The sequence below is a fragment of the Nannospalax galili genome, unplaced genomic scaffold (assembly GCF_000622305.1).
Source record: "Nannospalax galili isolate Female #2095 unplaced genomic scaffold, S.galili_v1.0 scaffold429, whole genome shotgun sequence".
NCBI classification, from domain to species: Eukaryota; Metazoa; Chordata; class Mammalia; order Rodentia; family Spalacidae; genus Nannospalax; species Nannospalax galili.
Window position 1 is genome coordinate 1,469,897 of NW_008360330.1, and position 27,196 is coordinate 1,497,092.

Here is a 27,196-nt window from a genome sequence, read left to right on the forward strand (position 1 = left end):
GACTGAGAATTTCTGTCTATTTTGTTTGTTTTTATACCTAAAGCACTCAGCATGTGGTTGGTGTTAATACTTTATTATTTTTTATATATATATTTTTTATTTTGTCAATGGTGAGGATTCCAGGGCCCTGAGTTTTCAGGGCCTTGTACTAAAATATTAGGCAAGTGCTCTACCACTGAACCACATCCCTGTTTTTAACTTTTTATCTAGAGACATGGTCTCACTAAATCATTGAGGCTGACTTTAAATTTGAAATTCTCCTGAATTGTTCTTCAAAGTATCTGAGATTAGAAGTTTGTGCCACCACTCCTGGTTGCCAATGAATATTCATTGGATGAATTGATTAACCCTTATTTGAAAGGTTATCTTCCCCCTTGAATCTCTGAAGGCCAGAAGATTCTCAAAACTTGCCCAACAGAAAATCGTCATTGTCTTTTCCTGGTAAAGAAGAAAAGAAAGGAGGAAGGAAAGATGGAAGGGTACTTTGATTTATGATTGCAGTGAATGTATCTGACAGTCCTGCTAGGAGAGTTAGTCCAGTGTTTATAGAGGAAGTAAAGCAGGTTCCAAAGGATTTATTGAAATTCCAACCATTTCAGATATCGATGGTAATTTTACCTCCTTTTTAAACATCTTCGTAGCCTGACATTGCCAGCCTACTGTTGCTAGCAGTGGTCATAGTCAGTGTCTCAGTATGTGTCTGAAGGCACAAGTTCCTAGGAAACCTGGCTGGTGCTTCTTCAGTGGCATACATGTCCTTGGCTCTCAGCTGCCACTCCTAGCAGTGCTGACTTTTGATGGCATGGCCCTCCAGAGAAGTGCCTGAGACCCACTGGGATTCTGGGCTGCATCCTCACACTTGGAGAGCTTCTGATGTGATGCCAACAAATACTGTTGATGCCCAGGGTGCTGGGGGAAGATAAATGGAATCATTGTCTACCGAATCACTGACTGTTGACTATCTACTGTCTCCTTTGTTTGGTAGGAAGTGCAGCTCCATAGAGGACAACAGAGGTTTGAGTTGCAAGACCTGGAACAAGGTGTTACCTACCCTGTTTCCTTGGTTGCCTTTAAGGGCGATCGCCGGAGCAGGAGTGTGTCCACCACCCTTTCTACAGGTAACAGGGAATCTGCCCCTTTAAATGACAGTGAACAGAGGGTAGGCTTTAGAGAGGCCAGGGAGAGCACGTGAATAAAGACTTATGGAGAAATGAACATGGTGTGATGAGCTCAAAAGAAATCCATCCCATAGCGAAGAGACTAAAGAGGGGAGCAAAATGGAGTGTTATAGTGTGGGAGAGTTGAATGAAGCAGTGACATGAATTTGACCTTAAAGTGCATTTGTAGAGTTTGATGGGAGCAGAGTGAGTGAGAAAACCAAGATGTGAGTGAAGAATTGGAAAAGCAAATAGTGTAGGGGATTATGAAATAAATTCTAAACAAAATAAATTGAGTTGTAAAGAAGAAAGGCTGCATTGCCCCATTCCCCTTCTTTCTTGCCCTTCTAACAACACCGTCCTTCTGCTTGGCTCACAGTGGATGCCCGTTTTCCACACCCCTCGGACTGCAGTCAGGTTCAGCAGAACAGCAATGCTGCCAGTGGCCTCTACACCATCTACCTGAATGGTGATGCCAGCCGGCCCATGCAGGTGTACTGTGACATGGACACGGATGGAGGCGGCTGGATTGTGAGTACTACAGAGACCCCAGAGCCCCATGCAGTGCCTTCTCTCCTGGCCTAGGGAGCTGGTCACAGCTGCCCCATGAAGGATATGGGGGTTCTAGTTCTTCTATGTTGAAGGGGAGAGGTGCTTTGATGGTTTGCAGTTGTTTTGAGAGTCCATGCTATTGTAAGAACAAGAGCTTAGTACTTAACAGCTGTCACAGAACAGACCTGGTTAAACCAGCGTTGATGATTATGTAGGCCCATGGGCTTATCATCATCATCTAATAATGCCTAGGACGCATATATTACCTATATTCTACCCTTTTTAGAGAACTTTAAAAAACATGACCCTCACCAGGTGTGGTGGCGCAGGCCTTTAATCCCAGCCCATGGGAGGCAGAGGCAGACAGATCTCTGTGAGATCCAGGCCAGCCTGGTTCACATAATGACTTCCAGGCAGGCTGGGACTAGGGAGACCCTGTCAAAAAAAAATGACCTTCACATGATACATGATAGCTTTAGTGTGAGAGGGTTATTATTCTTTTTTTTTCTCTCTTTCTTTCTTTCTTTCTTTCTTTCTTTCTTTCTTTCTTTCTTTCTACAAATAGAGATTCTATGGCAAAGGTATCGGCACACTCAAGTCCCATGCAAACTCAGGTAGACAGTAACCCAGCACAGAACTGGAAAAATGAACAGCAGACCCCAATCTTATCTGATGGAATGTTGACAACTGATTGCTGCTAGATGAAGAAGAGCTGATCTTCCTAAAACAAGGGACTCTAGATAGGCTGACTAGATTCAGCCAATGATCTGTATGAAATACACACACACACAAAACCAATTAAAAAATAGGGAAAGTGAAGCTCATAGGAGTAAAGACCCTTGGCTCTATTGCACATGGTAATAACGTTGCTGGGGCCAGAGTTCAGGACTCCAGCTTTGTAGGTCTTCCCAAACCTCGTAGGTCTTCCCAGTGGGTTGTCTCAGGCCATCCAAGTTGGAAATGCCCAGCGGCTTTAGGGGATCAGTCTTCTGAATTGGACTCTCTAGTTCAGGTTCTCCAAGGCTTTATAGGGCTTTGATTTGAAAGAGGAAGGCTATACAGGAGGCAGAGACAGAGGAATCTCTGTGTGTTCAAGGTCAGCCTTGTCTATATAGCAAGTTCCAGGACATTCACATCTATATAGCAAGTTCCAGGCCAGTCAGGGCTACATGGTGAGACCCTGTCTCAAAATACCACCACCACCAACAACAACAAAAAAGAAAAAAAAAATTAAAAAGAGGAAGCTTGGGCCATGTTCTCATCAGTCCCCTTCTGTGGGGAGGTTTAGTTTCTTGGGCTATCATCTGCTTTAACTACACAACCTCTTCTTTCATTGATTACTTGATCTAGTTATATGATGAGCTGCCTTTGAAGGTTGTAGGCTGATCATTCTTTCTTCCCAACTTAGCCTGAACTGATAGAGGCTCTTACCTGCTATACATGGCTACACATTGTGGGAAAGAAAGAGAAAGCATGTTTTCCTGGTGCTCAAACTGTACATTTGCTCAACGGTCTGGGAAGCCAAACACTTGAACAGCTACATGTAAAATGATACCCTGATGAGTGGCAGTGACGAAAACTTATTATCTGCATAGTGGCAAAGTGTAGTTGAAAGGCAGCGATTGGATTGGATGGCAGAAATTCTTGCCTGTTTTGTAAAATAACAGAACAGAATGTAACATGGGCTGTCTTCTACCTGAGTAGACTCATTAGGCTATATACCTGCTGCTTTTCATCAGTACCACTTATAACTCTAAGAATCAGGTTCCCTCAGGCTTGCAGCCCAATTTCCTGCCATTGTGCCTGTAATTGACCATTGACAGGATATTTGTACTGTCCAGTGTGGCTCTTTTGAAAGCCAAGCTTACATTTATCTAAGGCAGCTTTTAGAGAGAGATGTATCTCTCTACTTGCAAAACGATTTATTGTACAAATATTTGTTGAGTGCCCACTATGTGTCAGACACTGTTTTATATACTGAAGATCCAGGAGTGAACAAACCAGATGAATCTCTGCATTCAAGGAACTTGCCTTCTTTATCTGTACATGCAAATGAGCCTGACTCCAACACAATCAGTTCTAGCAATACTGAACCTACTCAGTATGGTACCAGCACCAGTCCCCACCCTACACCATGTCTTGTTTTCTGCTCTTACCTCCTGGAGGTAATATATGAAGCAAGACTCCACAGGACTCTTCCTCCAAAGTACATGTTCAGAAAAGACGTAGAGCCCTGGAAAGTCCACTTCACAGTTTACTGATGTTTCTATGCTTTTTTGGGTTTAGGAGTCTTTTGTCACTGAAGGATGACCCATTGCTTCTTTTGAGCTTTTAAAATCCTTTTAAGGAAGTTATTGTCTGTCTTAGGCAGCAGGAACCTAATTTGATGACCAGGCAGAAGAACTTTGCCCTGAGGCAACCAAGGCAGCCTGGAGAAGGCTGGAAATAACGTCAGGGAACCTTCAATGTCTCAAATATTTCCGTCTTCCCGTTCCATCTTGGAAGTCTTAAGGGCTGCCTTAGAGGCTCTTTCCACAGGCATTTAAATGCAATTTTAATTTTTTCCTCCTGATTTAGTCATTCAAGACAGTGAGTAACTTCTGCACAACGAAAGTGTTGAATTGTAAGACCAGACATAGATTATTTTTCCCCTCTTGAGACTAATTTGCTTTTGTCATTCTTAAGTAGTTCATTATAGAAAGTTTTAATCTCAGAATAGACTAGACTCAGAGCTTCAATCAAAGTTGCCCCATCAAGATGTAGAAAATATCTGTGTAGATCAGTTCATTTAAATCTGATATAATAAAATACAAAGTAAAATTTATTGAGATAGAATAACACCTTCTTGTTATCTATCTTGCCATACTCTGTGATTTTCTGTGATTAATGACCTTGCTGAAGCTTCCATTTAATCTCATAGACAGAGAGACTAGTAATAACCTGATCTGATAATTTAGAAAAGTGAAGCTTGGGGTTATAGTTAAGCTGGTAGACTGCTTGTCTAGCATGCATGAAACCCTGGCTTTGATCCCTAGTACCACGGAAAACCAGTTTTGGTGGTACATGACTGTAAAGCTAGTACATGGGAGGTAGAGGCAGGAGGATTAGAAATTCAAGGTCACTTTGTTATGTTGAGTTTGAGACCAGCCTGGGCTTCATGAGACTGTATATTTGAGAGAAAAGGAGGAGGAGGAGAAGGAAGCAGAGGTGGAAGAAGAAGCAAAGAGAAGCTTGTTAAAGTTAGCTAACTTGGCCGATGATACAGCTAGTAAGTGTGGAGCTGTTTTTAGAGTGAAGAATTTGAGTTGGCTTTCATGGGTGCAGTGGGGATTGTTTGAAACAAAAAACAAAAAACAAACACTCTTATTGATTGGTGATAGAGACCTTGGTTATGTATCTGTGTATCTGTCCTTAGAAGGACAGACTTGGATTCAATCCCAGCCTTGTAGTGGGAATGTTATTTGACAAAATGAATGGCCATAGTCGTAAGACTTGGTACCACAGCCACCCTAGGATTCCGTTGTTCTACATTCCAAGATACAGGACACAGGCTCTTCACTGGGAAATAAACAAATCCTCTAAGTCTTCAGAAATGCAAATGGGGAAATAGACTCTGATATTTTGAATATCAAAGCTGATATTTTCAATCATTTTGACTGAAAGATGAGATAGTATGTTATCCTTCTTTGAACCACCAAATAGTTGCATGAATATGGCTACTTTTTTCGACTTTACCATCTGTGAAATGGCATCATAGTATTTGGTCCAGAGACAACACTCAGTAAATGCTCAATAAATGCTTGTTATATAACTGAAGAAATGAATGAAGAAGAATGAAAGAAGCCGAGAAAGGAATGGGGAGACTAACAAATGGGCAACAGAGAAAGGGGAAGAGAGCAAGTGTTACCACTGTGTGTAACTGCTTGCTGCAATCCTTAAATCCTGCTTGGCAGCTCTTTCACATTTACAGGACATTTTTTATAGGCCGTGTACCACCTCATTTAGCCTTCCCAGAAACTCTGTGAGGCAGACTTCTCTTTCCCACTTGTATCGCTGTTTTAAAATGAGTTGGCTGAGGTCAGAAACCAAAATGACTGACTCACAGGAAGTGACTATGGTTAACTTGGAGCCTGGAACTTTCCCTTTCCATGGTTCCCTTAGTTCAGTACCTCCCTGGCCAAACCTGGATTGGTGCTTCAGAGGAAGTTAAAGGTGAGTTCCCGTGTGGAGCTTCAGCAGAGTAACAGGGTCTTCCCTCTGTTACTCTTTCTAGAGAAAAATGTAAAGAACACACTATAGGGCTTAACCTTACCAAGTTTAAGATCACAAACTTTTCTGTTAGCACTTCTTCATTTAGATGACTACAGGGAAAATAGAGAGTTGCAATTTTAGCCTTTGGTAAATGATAATCATAACTGAGTTTGCTTGGATGGCTTTTAGCTTGGCTTTTAAGGTCAAATGGAATTATATGCATTACCATTTCCAGTGGTATATACAGGTGTATTCTGGCTTAAGCACTTTTTAGGTTTATTTCCTATAAAAGAATCTGATTTTTCTCTAAGAGGAACTGCCCTTCCTTTTCTGAATAGAGATTTTTATAAATCAGTCCATCCTTGTGAAATAGAATCAGCTTGGTCTCCATTTTCTCATTCCCTACTCACTCCTCAGCCCACTGTGGTCTGGCTTCCTCTCTCCCTCTGACACAGACCTTGTTGAAGTAGCTGGTGATGTCATGCCATTAAATTCTAGGGTCAGTTTGAATCCCACATTCCTTCAGTTCTCATCAGTCTTGAGCACTATTGACCATTATTTCCCTGTGTGGCTTTTTTGATAGCATGCTGTTCTAGTTTTCTTTCTATATTTCTAGTTGCAACTTTTCTACTTAATGAAATCATCCTTCCCCGTGTGGTTGCTACATATTAGAGATCTTCAAGGTTTAATCCCATGCCACTTTTTCCTTAGTTCTGACTTTCTTCCTACACGGCAATATCTTTCTCTGTGTCTTCATTTTCCCTTTGACTCAGTGGCTCGCTCTTTTCATTAGGACAGATGGGTTACTCTGAAGTAATGCCCCACTCTCAAATTCCAATGCTCTGATACATGGGCTGTTTTGCCATGTGTGCACTGTCTCCTGTAGGTTTGGCAGCCACTTCTGAGTGGTGACTCAGGGATTCAGGCTGCTTCCATCTCGTGGCTGGGCCATTTCAGTATGTGGTTTTCATCATGGTGCATTGGCATGGAAGACAGCGTGGAGAATTCCACCCGCTCTCGCCTTCTGTCTAGAAATAGTCACATAGCTTCTATTTGACTGCAAAGAAGGCTAAAAAAAAAAAAAAAAAAAAAAAAAAAAAAGAACTATTCCTCTATGCTTGGGTAAAGGAAAGTGAAATGGGACTTGGTAATCTAGCATTTCCCCCCGACACTTGCCCACCTTAGACATCTAGCATAGTTTTCTCTCTCTCTCCCTCTCTCTCTCTCTCTCTCTCTCTCTCTCTCTCTGAGCCCTAACCCTTTCAACTGGTTATGTGGAACCTTACTTTACCAGGATACCTCAGAAAGAACTCACAGTGGGCTAGGGAATGTTCTACTGGAATGGTAGAACACTTGCTTACCATGTACAAGGTTCTGGGTTTGATCCCCAGTATAGCCAAACAGAAAGGAAAACAAACCAACCTCAACTCACACAGTATCCCTTAACGTACTTATGCTATACTTACAAAACTTCTCCCCTTTTAGAATTTTCCTTTTGTAAGAAGAGCTGAGTAAACAGTCAAAACTGTACCTTGAATGGGGTTGGGGTGTCAGCAGTGGGACTGTATAGTCTACCAAGTCACAAATACACAGAAAGGAATTCTAATAACTAATCAGCTCATGTGTGTGAACTCTCACTGTTTGCATCTGAGACTTTTGTAGTCTTGACTTAGTCTTCTTTCACATCCACATTCTATCATTCACCATGTCTGTCCAGTTTACCTTCTGTCCATTTCTGCCTAGCCTCAGGGTAATTTCTAGTCTAAGCTACCGTCCTCTACCAACAGCACACTGCAGTGGTCTCTAAATACTTATCTTTTTCCATTGTGGACTGGCCAGCCTATTTTCCACACTGTAGCCAGAGGGTCAGCAAGATCGCATTTCCCACCTAGAATCCTTCAGTAACCCCCATTGCTCTTGCAGTGGGTCAGTATCTTCAACAATATTTATTGAGCCCCACCAGGGTTGACCTTTGCCCATCTTTCCAGCCTCCTTTGTCATCCCTTCCTAATGAGTGCCCAAAACCCCCAACAACCCAGCCTTCATCTCTCTTTTTGATGTTCTTACCTACCCTCAGCTACTTCCAATGTGAGTGCTCTGGGCTTTTGATTAGGCTCTCCTGTTTGATGCCCTCATTTTGCTGCATTGTCCCTTCACAGCCCTTATCCTTGTTTGAATTGAAATTTTATTTATTTCATTACTTAAGTCATGTCTACTTCATTTACTGGACTGCCAGGAACAATTTCTGTCTTATTCATCTTGTGTATTACTTTGCATAGTTTCTACTACATAGTAGATGTTCAATGAATATTTGTTGAATGTGTTTTTGTTCTTCCATAAATATTAAATATTTGTTATGTTAGGAATCTGGTGGAGGATAGAAGGCAGCATATAAATATAACATGCCTCAATGGAGTTGGATGATTGAAGATTATATGTCAGAGCCAGCAATGGTCTGGAATGTTCTGCCATGTCCAATCCACCACTAGCAAATATATCACTGGTTCCCCAAGGTTTTCTGTGCTCTGCGATTGAAATTTCTTTAAAAAATTTTTAAAAATTTATTTATTATTTTTATTTTATGTGTATGCATGTATTGCCTGCATATAGGTAAGTGCACCTGTTTCATGCAACACCCACGGAGGTCAGAAGAGGCTGTCAGATCCCCTGGGAGTGGAGTTATGGACAGTTGTTAGCTGCCATGTGGGTGCTGGGATTTGAACCCAGGTCTTCTGCAAGAACAACCACTGTTCTTAACTGCTGAGGCACCTCTCCAGCCCCTTAGAAAATTTTGGAAATTCTATTTTATGTGTATGAGTGTTTTGCCTGCATGTATGTATACCATATGTGTTCAATGCCCATGGAAGCCAGAAGAGGGCACTAGATCCCCTGGAATTGGAGTTATGGATGATTGTTAGCTGTCATGTCATGTGGGTGCTGGGAACTGATCCCAGGTCCTCTGGAAGAGCAGGTAGTGCTCTTAACCACTGAGCCATCTCTCCAGCCCCTATGATTTGAAATTTCTTGAGGGTAGAGGCTTTTCCTAATAGGCACCACACATTTTCACACCAAGAGCACATCTTTGCACCTAAAGAATGCTTATTAGTGGAGTAGATAATATAGTCTTAGAAGACAATATTGTCTTATAGACAACCTTCTGAGCTAAATAATAAAAATTGTTTCTAATAATATGATGATGTATTGGATGAAGTCAGCATATGTGCAGATTCATAGTCTCCCAGCACCACCTTGGGAAATACAAATATCATACTCCTTCCCTTCAATTTAGTCTGTTCAATGTTAGAGCAAAGCATCCATTTCCCTCCTCAGGTCTTCCAGAGACGGAACACTGGACAGCTGGATTTCTTCAAGCGTTGGCGGAGTTATGTGGAAGGTTTTGGGGATCCCATGAAAGAATTCTGGCTTGGTATGAGCTCTGAGAATCAGGAGGGGGTTGTAGGAAGATAACATCCCCCTTGAAAAGCTTGCCAGATAGTTTAAGGAAATTCCCTACTTTAAGGAGAGGTCCAGGGGACAGGGACCCTGTGTGGTGGGACCATATCAGAAAGGCTCTCATGTACTGTGGACTTATGAAGAGGTAGGACTTCCTGGAATGGTTTCTATGCTATAGCTAAACTCTACATAATCTTCCCAGAGCTTACATTTCTTATTAAGCATAGTAGAAAACCAAAAACAGTTTAATGATTTGGGTCATGGGCTCTTGCAGGGATGATATGCTAGCAGCTCCTATAATTCTGCTGGTATAAACAGGCCTGGGCATCAGTTTCCCCCCTTGTCCCTCTGCTCTCTTTTGGAGCAGATGTTCACAGAGAGTGATAGCCAAAAAACAACAACCAGGAAATATAAAATTAAAAAAAATACAGATACTCAGTGTCTAATAGAGTAGATAATGTTTGTGGTTTGCTTGATGCAAAGTCTCCTTAGAGATCTGACGATGACTGGTAGATCTGTTCCTCTTCTTGTGAGATATGTGGGCAGTAAAAGACCTGCTTCTGTTTTAGAGAGTTGGAGCCAGAGGGCAGATTTACCCCAGTATTACCCTCTCCCACACTATGCCCGGCCATGAAGTAATTAGCATGCACATGCCAAAGAAATAACAGAGTGAGAAAATTAGCATCCCCCACAAAGGGAAAATGTTGGAAAAGGCCCTGATTAGCAGAGAAGATAAAAGTTAAGGTGGCTCTTGGCTCTAAAAGTCTCAGATGTAAATAATGAGAGCTCACACACATGAGTTGGTTGGTTATTGGAATTCCATTCCATGTTTTTAGGACTTGATAAACTACATAATCTCACCACTGGCACTCCAACCCGATATGAGGTGAGGGCAGACTTGCAGACTGCCAATGAATCTGCCTATGCTGTATATGATTTCTTCCAAGTGGCATCCAACAAAGAGCGGTACAAGCTGTCAGTTGGGAAATACAGAGGCACAGCAGGTAAGAGGGTGTTCTTATTACAAGAGTCTCTTGCTAGCCAGGCATGGTGGTGCACACCTTTAATCTTAGCACTCAGCAGGTAGAGGTAGATGGATCTCTGTGAGTTTAAGGCCAGCTTGGTCTACGTAGTGAGTTCTAGGCCAGCTGGGTCTACAGGGAGACTGCATCTCAAGAAGACCGGGGGGAAAAAAAAAAGAAAAAGAGTCTCTTGCTCTCTGTCATCTAAGGATTGGTTTACCATATGTATGGATGAGAGTCCTGAAATACTGTTATATGGAGGTCAGTTGTCTACACTGACAATGGAAACCCTACTCTCTAAAGGGGGTTAAGGGTAAACAAAGTTAAAATAACCTCTGACCATCATAAAAATGGAACTTTTGTACCCCTTCCCCATTATTTTTTAAAAATGTATTTTATTTATTATTTTTATTTTATGTGTCCAAGTGTATTGCCTGCATGTGTGTAAGTACACCCATGTCATGCAATGCCTGTGGATGGCAGAAGAGGGTGTCAGATCCACTGGAACTGGGTTATGGATGGTTGTTAGCCGCCATGTGGGCGCAAAGAATTGAACACAGGTCTTCTGAAAGAACAGACAGTATACTTAACCATTGAGCCATCTCTCTAGCCCCCTCCAAACCTTCGTTTTAATACTCCCCTGGTTTAGGCTATAGTAAATTAGCCTTTCTGAGCAATTTCATCCAGCCTTTGGTTGGGTTATAAAGTGTGGCTGTCATGGTTGTCTACACAGCAATGCGTGTATATATGTATATGTGTGTATCTCTGTGTGGTTGTGTGTGTATGTGTGTGGTATTATTTAAGCAATTCATGGTACTTTGCTATAAATTAAAACAGAAAAGGAAAGTGCTGAGTCAAACCGTAAGAACTTTAGATTTCATTAACTTAATACAATAGTGACAACACAAAAACTAGTTCAGCTGCAAGCAGGGAATCTTTAGCCTCCATTAGCTGCTTATTGGATTTTTGCCAATTGATGGTGTATTCAGTTGTGAAGGAAAAAATAACAGTTAAATAACTGAAAACTGGAATTATACTGACAAATATTTTAAGAGGAGATGGTGTGGTTGTTTCTTTAACACTAATATTTTAAAAATATTTATGACTTTTAAACAAAGTCTCCTTTGTCTTTTGCATGATTCTGACTTTGGTATAACTATGTGGGAATGTGTTAGCAGCGAAGCTGGCTGATGGTGTAAGACCTGGTCTCTCTCCTCTGGTGCACATGTGAAATGAAGAATAAAAGCACAAAGAAACTTTAGCAAGGCAAACAAAGAGCCAAGGAGTGGAGAAGTAGATGTACCATGGCCAGAGCAGCCTGATGACAGGGGGCTGGAGTTGGCCCACACAGAAAGACTAAACATGGGTGGGAGGAAAGGAAGGGGTGTTTCATATCTGGGGGATCCTAGAGGAAGCAAGGGCTGAGCCAAGGCAAAGAGATTAAGGTGTACTCTTGAAGATTTGAGAGACTTCTCAAAATTGTCTACTTAAGGATCTCTGATGGAAGACAACTGTGAACAGAACAGAGTGTCTGTGACCAGGATCTGAAGTGGCTAACTATGAACGCAAAATTTCTTTGAGATGATGTAAAATTTCATTTCTTCAAAACAATCACATGAATTCTGCTCTTGTTTCTTGGCATCTAGCACAGAGCCCGGCACAGAGTAAATGAGTAGATGAAATTTCTAGCGGGTTTCTCTATATAATCTCATGGATCTTTACTATCTTATAGGAGTAGTCCCTGAGAGGTCAGTGAAAAGATGAGTTTGGTGACATGACAGTGTGGGAGCAGATGGGTACCTACCAGCAAGGTGTTTACAGTAGTGACATAGAATTGCCTAAGGATTCTAAGCAGGGGTTGTGTGGGATATAGTGTACAGATAATTGTTTCTAGGGAAAAAAGAATCCCTGGAGAAAGGCAATGCAGCTACAAGGGTCTCCTCTGCTTTGGACACTTCCCTTCCCTCTGAGGTCTAGGGTCTCTATGGGCTAGAGGCAGGCTGCACTGAATGCATTCTAAGCAGAGTCTAAGACATGGAAGTCAGCCATGGAAGATGGGCTAATGGGAAAGTGAGAGAAAGGGAGACAGTGTATTCTTGATTTAATCAGGTCCCCTCCAAATATTTGTTTGCATTTTAACTCTGACTAGGGGATAATTCCTGTTCTAAGGCTGTTCAGACCAACAGGGCAGTGAGTGGAGAATGTGTTCTCTTTTTATAATTTATGAAAAAGGGGCAGCTCAGATACAGTTGGGAAACACAGATGGACCTTCGTTCATGTTATTATCAGGCTAGTTACAGAATGATTTAAATGATTATAATTATTTTTAATTTATTTATTTTTATTTTATGTGTATGAATGTTTTGCCTGCATGTATGTGAGTGTACCATGTGTGTGCAATGCCTGCAAATCAGAAAAAGGTATCAGATCCCCTCTAACTGGAGTTACTGATGGTTGTTAGCCAATATGTGGGTGCCAGGAACTGAACCTGGGTCCTTCGCAAGAGCAGTCAGTGCTCTTAACTGCTGAGCCATCTCTCCAGCCCCATAATAATTTTTTTTTTTTTGATACAGGATCTCATTATGTATCACAGGCTAGCATCCTATTTGTGATCTTCCTGCTTCAGCCTCTTGAGGCATGTGCCATTATACCTGGTGATCATACTAATTCAATACAAAAATAATTTAAATTTACTGTCTTGAATGACTAAGTTCAAGTGCCTCTAACTCTCACTCCCTCTCTAAATAGGATCAGACTGCATTCCTGATGGCTTCTCCAGGGTCTCCTACTCTCCAGAATAACAGAGGACTTGCGGGGGGGTCTTTAGTTCACCCCTTGGGCCTCTTCCTGCTCTGATCTTAGTCAACATGTAGCCTGTTTGGTCACGACTCTTGCTTTCAGCTAGCCTCAACCTTTCTTTCTCAGGATAGAGTCTCAGTTTTTACAGACCTCATTCCTGAGATCTTCCTGGACAAGATATAAATTTGGGTGTTTCCCTTTGTCTCCTGTGTCTGCCTCCCTGAGACCTGGTCCCTTTCCTGGCCTCCCAATTGGGACCTCACTCAGACCCATATTCCCAGGTTGTTGCTTCCCCTTTCCTTTCCTGGACTATTAAACTTTGCCTTTTCTGGGCCTAGTTAACATAATCTAGCAAATGAGCTGCTGCTAATGGGAAAGTGAGTGAAAGGGAGTCAACATATTCAAGAATTAATGGGATTCTCCTCCCAGGTTTCTCATTTGCATTTTAACTGTGACTAGGGGTAATTCCCATGCTAAGGTTGTTCAGGCCAACAGGACCAGGCAGTGGAGGATGCATTTTTTTAATAGGAAGCCTTAGGAGACTCTCAAATCACACAGCACTTAGGCAGCCATCTAGTCTTCCTGTTGTGTGCTATCACTCCTACCTTTAAGCTCTGAATTACAGTGGTGAGGTCAGTGGCATTTTAGCTTTCCTTGTGTATGTTCCTTGGGTCAGAGGAGGGTTTTAAAATTTAGGAAGCTTCTGGCTACTCATGTCCTAAATGATGAGGCACCATGCAGAGGGCAGCCGTTCAAATGAAAGGCGAAGGTTTCGATGTCTCTGTGTGCTTGCCAACTTTCCCAGTGTCTGGCTTCATCACAGCTTTTATTATAACAGAGATGCGCAGCCCTGAAAAATGTGTGGTTTCAGGCTTGTTCCGCCTCATACCGTCCAATTGGATCTGTAGCTTTTGACTTCTGAAGTTCTGTCTGTAAGCTCATTATTCCTTTGCAAAGGAAGCTTCAGCAAGGCAAACTTCATTTCTAATTCTGCATCTTGCAGGCTTTCTTATGAGAGCCACCTTTAAGATGCTATTCATTTATGTACAGAAGACAATGGGAACACAGACTCTGGCCATGAAGTTTCCATGGGCTACCCAACTATTAATAGCTGATTTCACATCTCTCTTGCATGGGGCTCTGTTGTGTTGGGATGCTTAAAGAATGGGTCCACCTCATGGGAGCCCTTGGAAATGTGGGGATCTTTACCAGCACTTAGTGGGCCACGGATGCTAATTCCATATAGAATTGTTTTAACCCAATGCCAGTGTTTTCCATATTTTGAAATGGATTTTTTAAAGGCTGGCATTTGGGGATGAGAAACAAATAATAGATCCATGGACAAAAGGGAAAGCTAGACAGGCACAATCACCCTTTACTTACCTACTCCTAATCTCAGGGCAAAAGATATTCAAAGTCCAGACTCACAGGCTGTGTCTGAATGTGGCACACAGGGAATATGATGTTAATGGCTTCTCCTGGTTTTAGGTGGTGGCCACAGAGTGATCATCTTTCCTGCATCACAAAGTACTGAAGGAGAAAAGTGGGTCTCAGCGTGACATTTTGATGAGATGGATAGTTACCAACTCAGTGGTCACACCTTGAATGTGGGTTCAGACTTTCTATGGTCTTCCAGAACCCTTCTACCATACCTGAAAAGAACCATCTTCCCTCCAGAGCCACTGTACTAGAATTGGGCCCTTATCTCTCATCAGTAGTTTCTCATAATGGTGATGGGAGAGAGTCTAAGCATAATTGGCTTAGCTATTTTTTAAAATTCTTGATGTTTGAAACAGTATGTAGCCCATGCTGGCCTCAAACTTTTAATCCTCCTGCTTTAGTACTGGGATTAAAGAGTGTGCTGCTGTGCTGGAGAGATCGCTCAGTGGTTAAGAACACTGACTGTTTATGCAGAAGACCTGGGTTTGAATCCCAGCACCCACATGGAAGCTAACAACTGTCTGTAACTCCAGTTCCAGGGGATCCGACAGTCTCTTCTGTCCTTCGTGGGCAAGTGGGCATTGCATGACACAGGTGCACTTACCTTCATGTAGGCAGTACACACATACATGTAAAGTAAAAATAATAAATAAAATATTAAAAAAGAGTATCTATTATACCCAGATTAATTTGATTTTACTTAAGAAGATAAAGTCATAGAATCAGAATACAACCTTAGCTGGGGGGCATGTATTTTCTGATTTATGAGTAAACTCATTTTCTACACTTTGACCAATAGAATGGCTTCAGTTTCTTAAATGTAGAAAATTCATAGGCAGAAAAGAAAAACAATCTTAGATAGGCTGAAACTTGCTTCTTCTGCCTATTCCAGTGCCCAAGGTTAGATGACTAAAAACAGCTTTAAGAAAGCCTTTGCCTGGATTCTTAGAAAATAAACTCTGGAAACTTCAAATGCAAGTTAGGGCAGCTGTGCTCATTAAAAGGATGTTACTAGGGGAGACATTGTGCGTTACTTCAAGCTGTAGTTAACTGTCTGCAGGAAATCTGGAGGGAGGAGGAGGAAACATGCACAAAGAAAATGACAGCATGCCTTTCTCTGCTTGGAAGAACCCAGTAGGGGCATGGTCATCTGGGTGCGTCTGAGTGGAGTTACCTCTCTGACCCTGTTCCCTCTGCTCCTGCCTTTGCTGGGTGAGGTGTTAAGGAGCCACTGTTGAGCTTACAGAGTTGAAGGGGCAAATTAGAACCTCTCTATTGTATGAGGGCTATTAACTTGTTGGGGGTACACAGGATACTGAACTCTGAGCCCAGGACTTTGCACTTCCTCAGTATATAATACCATTGTGCTTCTGTCCCCTATAAACTCGCTGACCCATCCAAGGTACAGTGTATGTGCTCTGAATAAGTATGTGAATGAAGTTACAGTCACTTCAGGAGCATCTGAAAGGATGCTGAAGCACAAGATGGTGTGCTCCCACCCTGTATGTAGTTCTGTAGGCTTGGGGTGAGCCTGAAAATGTGCATTTCTAATAAGTTCTTAAGGTGATAACATAGATACAGGTCTTGGGATCCCCCTGGGAGAACTACCGAACCACTGTTGCACTGGAGAACCACTGTTGCGAGCTATCAGACAGGTTGCTCTTGCTAGAAGGAGTGAAGCCCTTTGTGGGACTAAGGGAGCCCCAGGTGAATTGCTGTTTCAGAAAGAATTCTTATTTTGAAATCTGAGGACCAAGAGTTGAGTCTTGGCTTTCTCATTTGTGGACTTCCAGACCGTGAGTTTATTTCCTCGTGGGACGCAGAGGGACCCTGTCTCGCAGCCTGTGAGAGTCAAGTGAGAACATATGTGTGAAGTTGATCCATATACTCAGAGATTAGATGTAAACGTGAATATCGTGATTGCAAGAGTGGAACTTGATTAAGCTTGTGATTCATGTGGGCTCTTATTGCCTTTTATGAGCTGAAAAAGAAAGTAAACTTATAAAAGAATGACAAATGTGATTGAGAAATAGGTTCAGTACAAGTAAAATAATTAAAGCAGATCCCAGACTGGAAGTAATGAAGCACTAAATTGTACATATGTTCCCAGAAGGGCTCTAGAAACCTAGAAACTCAGGTGTGTGTGTGTGTGTGTGTGTGTGTGTGAGAGAGAGAGAGAGAGAGAGAGAGAGAGAGAGAAGAATCAATGAAGAGAATCTTAGGAGTACAGTTGTTGAGCTAGGCTTTAAAGGATGACTAGGATTTGAGTTCTAGTGAAGGATACTCAGACATTTGATGTGATGATGGGGCGTCCAAGTGAAAATGCTGTTGACATTGTTGGAGAAACAAACTGGAGCTCAAGTGACAGGCCAGGAAAGAGAAGCTGTTCATCTGTGTCATGCTCTCATTTTTCGAAAGAGTGGTGACCACCTAGGACATATGACAAGATCTTTGGTGTTTTCATGCCTGGATGTTTCCTGCCAGGACTGCTTTCCTGGTAGCTCTCAACTCCCTTGTTATCTGTCTTTCAGGGGATGCTCTTACTTACCACAATGGATGGAAGTTCACAACTTTTGACAGAGACAACGATATTGCCCTCAGCAACTGTGCCCTGACGCATCATGGTGGCTGGTGGTATAAGAATTGCCACTTGGCCAACCCTAATGGCAAATATGGGGAGACCAAGCATAGTGAGGTAAGTGACAGGCAAACATCTCTTCACAGGCTTTGTCTTCAGCAAAGGGACACTGTGACAATCTCTCTGTCTCTCTGTCTCTCTCTGTCTCTGTCTCTCTCTCTGTCTCTGTCTCTCTCTGTCTCTCTGTCTCTCTGTCTCTCTGTCTCTCTCTCTCTCACACACACACACACACTTCTAGGCTTCCAGGGATGGCAGACATACCTCTGATCCAGGCTTTATGGTCTTAAGGTCATGGCCTCCCTGTCCACAGGCAGTGGACGCTGCTCAGCATTGCACTGCTGAGCACTTACAGCTGCGGGTGGGTGATTTGCTCAGGCTGTCATTGCTGTATAAAGCTCAATGCCATCTCATCTCATTCTTGATTTTCTTTCATAATATTTTTGAGACAGAGTAGGTCTCATGTAGCTTAGGCTGACCTCATACTTGTTGTGTAGCTGAGGATGACCTTAAACTCTTGTTCCTTCTGCCTCTACCATCTAAATGCTGGGATTATAGGCATGTATCACATCTGGCCCATCTTCTTTTCATTTGTTTAGACAGTCTTGCTGTGTAGCCTAGGCTGTCCTTGAACTCTCAATTTTCCTGTCTTAGCCTCCTGAATAATGGGTTTATATGTGTACCCCCACATTTGTCAGTCATTTTGGTTTACTAATTTACAGGTTGCTAAAACAAACTACCATAGACTGGGTGGTTTGAATAGCAGACATGCATATCTCTCAGTTCTAGGGGGTTGCCAATCGAAGGTCAGGATGCCAGCAGATTCAGTTCTTGGTGGGGCCTTGCTTCCTGGTATGTCACTAGCTACCTTCTAGTATATCTTTATGAGAGAGAGAGAGAGAGAGAGAGAGAGAGAGAGAGAGAGAGAGAGCCTGGCTTCTTCCTCCTCTTATGATGGCATTAATCCTGTTGTGGGAGCTCTAACCTCATGGTCCCATCTAAAAAATTGCTTCTCAAAGGCCTGCCTCTGAGTACTATCAACTAGGGGACTAGAACCTTAATCTCTAGATTTTGGAGAGAACACAAACATTCAGTCCAAAACAGACACTTCACTGTTCTTCACTGTTGTTTCCAGTTGTCTCCCCAGAGCCATTTCTCTCAGTGCTTTGATCACTAGGCAAACAGGCTTCCGCTTCAGGTCAGATGCATCCCTGGATCCACTTTTCTCAAAGCCACCAAGAGACTACTCAGAGCATCCTGTTGGGCCTGTCTGTCCATTAGGACGGTTCAGGGCTGAGTGTTTGTGATTGTTCCTCTGTCCTGCCTTGCACTGAAGCTTTTCTGTCAGTAATCTCTCGAACCCCTATGACCCTTTTATATTATCTTGACTTTTTGCTAGCTGTGGGCACCTTCTGCTGGCTCCCTCATAGCTTCTTGAAATTGCATCTTTGTTCCTGCTGATCAACAACCCTCTGTCCTCCATAAACCCATCCTGGGTCTCTAATTTCCAATTCTAGGTTCTGATCCTGGCTGTCATGAAGCCACCTCTGCCCAGAACTCAGCATGCCAATATTACTGTAAATATAGTCCAGGTGCATTTCTAGGACTCAGAGCCTCACCAGGCTGCCAGGATTCCCAATCCTTAAGTGTTTCTTTCAAAGGGAAGAAGAAATTTGCCCCAGGGACGCTAAGGAGGTTTGGACCCATGAATCATGGTGGCAGCACATGGGCCAACTAAGAGAAGTCTGTGATCAGAGATCAGATATTTGCAATGAGCAGCCAGCATGCCCTAAACCATCCCCGTATTTGCTAATAAAAGACATTCATCTGGTTAATGGGCTTTTCACAGTCTGCAAGGCATTTAGCTTCTTGTTTATTATTTACCTCACAAATTAAAATACATAAAATTGGTCACTTGGGCTCTTTATTGGCCAGGTTGCAAGGTTATTAAGTGAATTAAATATTATTGCACTCACCAGTCAAAAGACAGAAAATGAAATTTAGTTTTCAGCAGGCTATTTGTTACCCTAGAGCTAATATCTAAATAGTTTAAATTGAAAATGATTTTACACAATTGCCTAATTAATATGTTTATTTTTGCCTTTAATTTTTTGGGAAAGGAACAGAGTGAGACAAAGCTGATTCATGGATTGCTGGCCAGGTTGACCCCCCTGTCACCTTTGTGGTTGCTCTGGCCCCACCCACATCTTGGACTCTCTCGGGGGTTTTTCACCTGGGAGGCCACCGGCTGTCTCCTCAGCCTGTCTAACCCCCAGAGGCCCAGCAGAGGGCGCAGACTTTTAGATCTGGCCTTCCCACCCTGGATCATAGCCCATGATCGCCCCTCAAAGATCACTCTCAAGGACTCCTTTAGTACCATAACCACGCTACTTTCCTCCCTAGTGCCTCATTTTAATGATATTTCCCCCCCCACAGGGGGTGAACTGGGAACCATGGAAAGGACATGAGTTCTCCATCCCTTACGTGGAGCTGAAAATTCGTCCCTTTGGCTACAGCAGAGATCGTTTCTCTGGCAGAAAGAAGCGGTCGTTAGGAGGAAAGGCCCGAATGTTCTGAAAGGCCATTTGAGCAGTCTTCGCGGGAGACAAGAGAAGTAGGGGTTGGAGCCATGCAAGCTTGGGGCGGGGGAGGGTGGTCGTGACGCAGGAGTTGGTTTTCGGGATGCTCACATCCTCTTCTTAGATTGCTGGACATCCACAGAACAAATGGTCATCTCACTGCACCTTTTAGAGGGTTCTTTCATGTCACCTACATTTTTGCTCATTCTTACCGGGGGTTCTGAAAATCAACAACATTGTAATTGCACAGTATGTATGGATGGGACAGACTGTGTTGGAGCTATAAGGTTTTCTAGTTAATCTTTGATGGCAGATATATCAGATAAGGTTGAAAAAAATGAATCACAGAGCACCTCATTAATTGGAAATCTTTAGAAATTGGTGGTGATATGTACATATGGGCTCTGGTAATACAACTCTTTCTGGAAAGAAGAACTTAAGTGAGGTTTTGATCTCCTAGGGGTCAGAGCTGAGGCAACCCCATGCGTATTGCCTCCTGCTCCCTCTGGGTTTTGAGGGGAAAGTATAAATCTTACTCTTTTTAAATTGCTTGTGTGATGAAAAAGAATGTGTTCACTATGCATTCACATTTAGCTGTGTTCTGACTAGTCTCCAGCATGCTGGAAACCAAAGCTTCTATTTCATTGCTATTTTTAACTGCCCCCTTTCCAGACATTTGCATAATCACTTCCATAGATCTGCATATGTTGTAAATAAATCCTCACTCATTTCAACTTTAAATAATCTGTCTCTCTAAATAACTGGTACCACCCAGTCTTTCCTGACTCCCCTGTCAGCCCTTAGCCTCCTTCTTTCCCCATACCCCTCACTGCTGGGTCCCTCTGCTTTCAGAGGTTGCACAGACTGTGAGGCCGCCTGCTGGGGACACTTGGCAGGTCTGTTTCTTCTTGTTTGTTTGCTACCAATTTGGAAGGTTTCCTATAGTCTTGTCAGTGACTGTTGAAGTAACTTAAATTCCTATTAAAAAATAATAAACAATTTGATTTAAAAAAATTGCCTTATGTTATTTTCTCCACTTAAGTGTGCTCGAATTCTAAATTTAACCTAAGTACAAGTGAAGGAAGAATTAGCCTAGCATCCTGGAATTTGGTTGACTGTGGTCTCTTACCCGTGTGAATGAAAATAATGCTCTTTGGAATGCAGCAGAAGTAGGTGAGTGGGAAGGAAGGCAAATGTTCTAGAAGCTTCAGTTATTTTTCAGGACTGGGGAGTATGTTGCTGTTTAGCTTTCTCATATTTGAACCTCTGGATCAATGCCAAGCCACATACGTGAAACTGCTTTTGTCCACTGTTCAAGTTTTCAGAATCCTCATCCCAGGCAAACACATTGAGAAACATTGCAAGTACTGATAATGAGTGGTCTGACTAAAGTGCACTTAGTATTGAGGCTCATCATTAAAAAATGTATTTGCTGGGCCTGGAGAGATGGCACAGCAGTTAAGAACACTGACTGATCTTGCAGAGGACCCAGGTTCGAGTCCCAGTACCCACATGGTGGCTAACAACTGTCCATAACTGTCTGGGGGATCTGATGCTTTCTTCTGATCTCCTCGGGCATTGCATGATACAGGTGCACTTATACACATGCAGACAACACACTCATATACATAAAAATGTATTTATGGGGCTGGAGAGATGGCTCAGTGGTTAAGAACACTGGCTGTTCTTGCAGAGGACCCAGGTTTGAATCCCAGTACCCACATGGCAGCTAACAACTGTCTGTAACTCCAGTTCCAGGGGATCCGACATCCTCTTCTGTTCCCCGTGGGCATTGCATAACACAAGTGCACTTACCTACATGCAGGCAATACATGAATACACATAAAATAAATTAATAAAATATTTTTAAAAAGTATTTGCACATTGTTCAATGATTAAAGAGTCCATTAGGTACCAGCCTGCTTTGTATCTGTCAGTGTGTCAGATGCTGGGGAAAACAGGTGAGCAAGTCACACTCAGTCCTGGTACCAATGGAGCTCATGTGCTGGTGTCTGTTCATTCACTCATTCATTGACTACATATTGCTTAAATCTTATCACATGCCATGTTCTACTCCAAGCACTCAACTTACCCAAGTAAACAAAACATTCACTTACATATTTTGTTCTACATATTCTAGGCAAAGATTGACAATAAACAAATTATGCTTCTATTCTAGTGATGGGAATTGACAGTAAATAACAAATTATGCAATATTCCAGTGTATATTTCCTTGGCAAAATAAATTCAACTCCCAGGACTGGCCTAGAGCCAGAGGTTTCTGATGGCAGGGATACTCTCAGCTTAAAAAAATATTTTATTTATTATTTTTATTTTATATGTATGGGTGTATTGCCTGCATGTATGTAAGTGCACTGGTGTCATGCAGTACCCACAGAGGTCAGAAGAGGATCCTCTGGAACTGGGAGTATGGATGGTTGTTAGCTGCACATGAGTACTGGGAACTGAATCCAGGTCCTCTGCAAGAGCAACCAGTGCTCTTAACTGCTGAGCCATCTCTTCAGTGCCTGCTTTTAACTTTTAGCGGACATCTTAAGTGTGCTTGTTAAGAAAGACATGAGTTGCTTCCCCTACCCCCACTCCACCGCTGTTCTGACTCGATGGAGCTGATGCTAGGCTGGGGTCCTCTCTTTGAGCAGCTCTGTTGTGGGAGCCACCCACAGCCTTTGCCCTGGAGAAGGTTTTTTTTTTTTTTTAAAAAACATTTTATTTTTTCTTATTTTGTGTATATGAATATTTTTTTTGCATGTATGTAGGTATACCATGTATACCTGGTGCCCGCTGAATTCCTTGAAACTGGAGTTAAGGACAAGTATTAGCTGCCGTGGGGTGCTGTGAACCAAACCTGGGTGTTTTACAAGAGCAGTAAGTGCTCTTAACCACTGAGCCATCTCCCCAACTCCTAGAGAAGGTTTTGATGGGACAGTGCACATCCCAGGTTCATTGACTCCAGGTTTTCTCCACTGATGGCCATTGAAGCAACTTGTCTGGGAGACTGGAGGGGATGGCATGTAGAAATCCTCAGCTGACCTTCAAAGGTTCTATGAGCAGGGAGGGAAGTCTGGGAAGTTCATTATCAAAGGGTGTTTATAGAACGGAAAACATCCCAGCCTGGAACCATCCTCCATACCTCCCCTCACTTTAACATGACCAGCCCAGCAACCCTGGTTCCAGTAGGGAATGTGGGTCTATGGAATGTGTTTTTCGGATAGATCTGCTTTTCAGAGAGGCTCAAACATTTTTCTTAGAGCCAGGTTACAAACCATCAAGGTATTGAAGTTTAAAGGAAGCCATCCCTGCTCTTTAGAACAACTTAAGTGAACCAAAGCTCAAGTAGCAAAGTAAACTAGAGTCTACATGAGTAGGGGGCAGGACAGAAGTCCCACAAGCTTTAGTAAAATTTCCAGAGCGCTTTCTATTTTGCACAAGAAACATGCAAGAAATGAGCAACACAAACAGCTGCCCCTGAGCAGCTCTCAGAATTGTGTGGCGACAGTGTAGAAACAAACCTGAATGGTGGTGGCTTAAGGAAAGTGAGTTACAAGGGGTACGGTGAGCAGTGTGTATGTGGGGATAATGGTGGTGGTGACTAATTCCATAAAAGGTATCAGAGAAGGCTTTGGGGGCTGCAGTGATGACATCAGGTCCAGAAAGACAGACTGTATTAGCTAGAGGTGCAACTGGATTCCTGGGGGAGTAGGATGTGTCTGAGGCAGGAAAGTGGCTTCTCAGTGGATGAGGAAGTCCCAGGAACCACTGGGAAGGACAGGCAGGGATTCTTTCTTGCAGTAGTACAGTGGCTCTCAGTTCACTCTACAGATCAGAGTCAGCGTGAGCTTTGATGTGTGTCCTTTTGCTCACTGACCCTCCAGAGACTCTACTGCAGTGTCTCGGGTGAGCCCTGTGTGCCTGAGCTTTTCGAAGCTCCCCAGGGAATTCTAAACATGGACCCAGGGGTGAGAGCCACTGCTCACATGAAAGCATTTGAACAGTAGAGAGCTCTCAGAGGCTTTAAATCTTGGAGTGATATGGGCAGGTTTGTATTTTGGAAATATTAATTTGGTGACAGAATAGAGAAAATAACATAGTGGGGTTTTTGAAAATCACTTAAAAATGTGTGTGTGTGTGTGTGTGTGTGTGTGTGTGTGTGTGCTTGTTCACACATATGGGGCATAAGTGCATGGAGAGGTTGACACTGGGTGTTTCCCTTGATCATGTTCCATTTTGTTTATCGAGGCAGTGTCTCCCTCTGAATATGGAACTCATAGATTTGGCTAGTATAGCCAGCTAGCTTGCTCTGCCTCCTGAGTACTGGGATTCCAGGTAGGTTGCCACACCCATCAGGCATTTATGCTGGTGCTATAGATCAAACTCCAGTCCTTCGTTTGAGTAGTAAGAGCTTTATCCTCTGAGCCATCTCCTCAGCCTCTCTATTTTTATTCTTAATTGACACTAAGTAATTGCACATAGTTGTGAGGTAAACTGTGACATTTCAATATGAGTATACAATGTGCAGTGATCAGATCAGGGTAATTGACACATCCATCATCTCAAACATTTATCATTTTTTTTTGTGTTGAGAACATGTAAAATTCTGTCTACTAGCTACTTTGAAATATGCAATTAAGCCTTGTCAGTCACAGTTACCCCGCGGTGATGTAGCACATTGGAAGTTATTCCTCCTAGCGGTGATATAGCACATTGGAAGTTATTTCTCCTAGCCAAAGGCAGCCTGTGCTCATTGACCATTCTGGGGAGGGTATGGAGAGAAGGTGGAGGATCACAGAGCAATTCTAGGCTACTATAACAGTTCAGGCAAGAGGTAATGATTTTGTTGGTCTGTGTCAGGAGTGGGGAAAAGGGGGCGGGCACAGAAGAAAGGTGTAGAATCAGCAGGATTCGAGGAGTGGCTACAAAGGCAGGCGACCACCCGGAGGTGGTGCATGGCAGAGCCCGGAGCTGGTTTTAATCCTCAGCAGCTTCTGTTAAGTGAGGTCAAGTACTCTGTTTTCTAACTTAGAATTCTCAGAGATGTAAGGATTACACACGCAAGAAAATTCTGCAGGAGCTAGGGAGAATGAGCGTTTCAAAGAGTTGTGATCAGAGGAGGAAAAGAAGCTGCTGTGGGGTGCGGAAGCATGCACAGGGGAAGAAATTCAGTAGCTGAAGGGAAAACTAAAAATGGTAAAAAGCTCTTGAGGAAACTTAAGTCAGTTACCAGAAAAGGTCCTCTATTAAAAAAAAAAAAACTTTCAAGTCATTACTTTAAGCCCTTCACCAGGACAGTGGAGAGGATCAAGAGCCAGTTCAATAGCAATCAATACGGTTGGGGCCTGCAGCTCTGTGCAAGAAGCTTGCTATATCCAATCTTGCCAGAAGATGGCAGTGTTGTTTTATTAGGAGACTCACAGTTCAAGCACCATTTTTCTGTTCTTCATAAACGGAAGTTCTGGAGGGTTTCACCACACCCTGGCCCCTTTTTATATGACATTGTCTGGACGGTTGGCCAGTGGGGTCGAGCTCAGCATCCAGCCTACGTTTGGTGGTTGCTCAGTCAGTATTTTTCCCAAACTAATCCACAAATAGGTACACAGGTACTGCCTAGAAGGGGCTGAGTGCAGAAACCTGGGCTCTGTCTACTCCCCTGCCCCCTCCACTACAAGGGGTACCCAGTTGAGAGTGAGCAGGAACTTCCAGGGGGTGTTTTCAAAGTCTTCTTAAAGTGCTCCTGTGAGTAGATTGTTTCTCTGGGGAAATGCCAGCCTTGGGGTGTCCCTCTAAGGAAGCAAGTGGGCATATTATATTGCAGTGGTCTGTCTCATTGGCCTACATATTCACATTATTGGAATCCAGTGGACTTGGCATATAATAAAAAGTCAAAATATTTATTGAATTCATATCCTCAAGGGGGGTTATCAGAGAATTCATTGCCATTCCTGGATAAAGTATCACTTTGAGGTGTCATCCACACTAGTATTTGAAAACATCTCATGGAGTTAAACATAGACAGACACAAGCTGGTTGAAGGGATTCTTTGTTTAATCTTGTATGCTTTGAATTTGGGAATAATCCTAGGTCAAAGGGCAAGGGGCCAGCAGAATGCTCCAGTGAGCAGAGAAGTCTGAACTATGATTGTATTATGCAAACCATTCTTAACACCTGAGTGTGGGCAGGCCTAGGCTGGAGGTGCTGAGGGCAGGTCAGTAGCTGAGGCTCCTTTCAGGTGTGTGACAGTCTGGGCAAGCCCTCCTCTGCACTGGAAAGTTTTGTAATGTCTTGGAGGAATGAGTAGGAGGCTGAATGAAGATGCTGTTTCCTGATGTCTGTTTCTATGGGTGTGTGGAGTTGGAAAGGAGCTCAGGAATCAACTAGAACTGTGAAATAGCCTGCTGTGTGGGAGACAGAGCAAAAATGTGTGCCTGTGCTGTAGGTCTTCCTTCCTAAGCCCTCATTGAAACAACAACATTCAAGCCTTTCACCAACATTTGACCACTCTTCCCAGAAGATCATAGCCCTATGTGGTCCAGGGTGGCTGCTGTTAGCCACAGGTGACTGTTGAGCACTTGAAATAAGGCTGAAATATTTGAGCTATGGACTTTTAACTTTGTTTTATTTTAATGAACTCAAAGAGCCCCATGTGGCTCACGGTACCACACTGGACATTACAAACAGAAAGCATTTCTATCATTCTGCTTCTGCTGGCCAGCACTGCTCTAAGTGGCCTCTGTTTTAACGGCAGGCTTAGTATCGTCAAGAGAGGAGTCAGGAGTCTATAAATCATTTCATTGCATAATCAATGCAAAGTGTGGCTGACTTTCAAAAGGGTATACACATTTATACAAATACATGCACATATATGTATGTACTTCTGTTCCTAATACCTAGTAAAGAGGTCCTTGATCCTTTGTTTCACAGCATCAGATTAACCCCGAAGTCCTGCGTTTTCTTATTTGTTATTTGCTTTTGTTTTTTGTTTGTTGGTTTGTTATAGGTCTTTGCTACTTTCCCTCTTTCCTATAAGAAGACACGGGTTGACTTCAACCAAGGGAGCATTCTCTAAGTGTCATCAGGGAACATCAGTGTGTTTTACTGTAGCTGGCACCTCTCAGTTCATCCCCCAAAGTTGTGTGTTTTGCAAAGAAGAGAGAGATGCCACATTATTGGTCCTCTGATCTATGGTTCTGGGAAGGCAGTGACCAGGCAGGGAGAGTCACTGCTTTGATCATTTCTCAGTGATGACTGAACAAGAGTAATGTTATAACACGAAAGTAATTCCAATGTAGAGGC

The 27,196-nt window shown here is 42.8% G+C and overlaps 1 protein-coding gene across 2 annotated transcripts in view; it reads left to right on the forward strand.

Moving 5' to 3' along the window:
• Tnn (tenascin N) overlaps window positions 1–20,440 on the forward strand; it is a 77,942-nt gene extending 57,502 nt beyond the window's left edge. For both annotated transcript variants that reach the window (XM_008826104.3, XM_029560203.1), the window contains 6 exons: window positions 986–1,118; window positions 1,537–1,688; window positions 9,291–9,387; window positions 10,250–10,417; window positions 17,206–17,369; window positions 19,746–20,440. In XM_008826104.3, the coding sequence (XP_008824326.1) occupies window positions 986–1,118; window positions 1,537–1,688; window positions 9,291–9,387; window positions 10,250–10,417; window positions 17,206–17,369; window positions 19,746–19,886 (855 nt within the window). In that variant the 3' untranslated portion in view covers window positions 19,887–20,440. The remainder of the gene's footprint in view (window positions 1–985; window positions 1,119–1,536; window positions 1,689–9,290; window positions 9,388–10,249; window positions 10,418–17,205; window positions 17,370–19,745) is intronic.
• The last annotated feature ends 6,756 nt before the right edge of the window (window positions 20,441–27,196 follow it).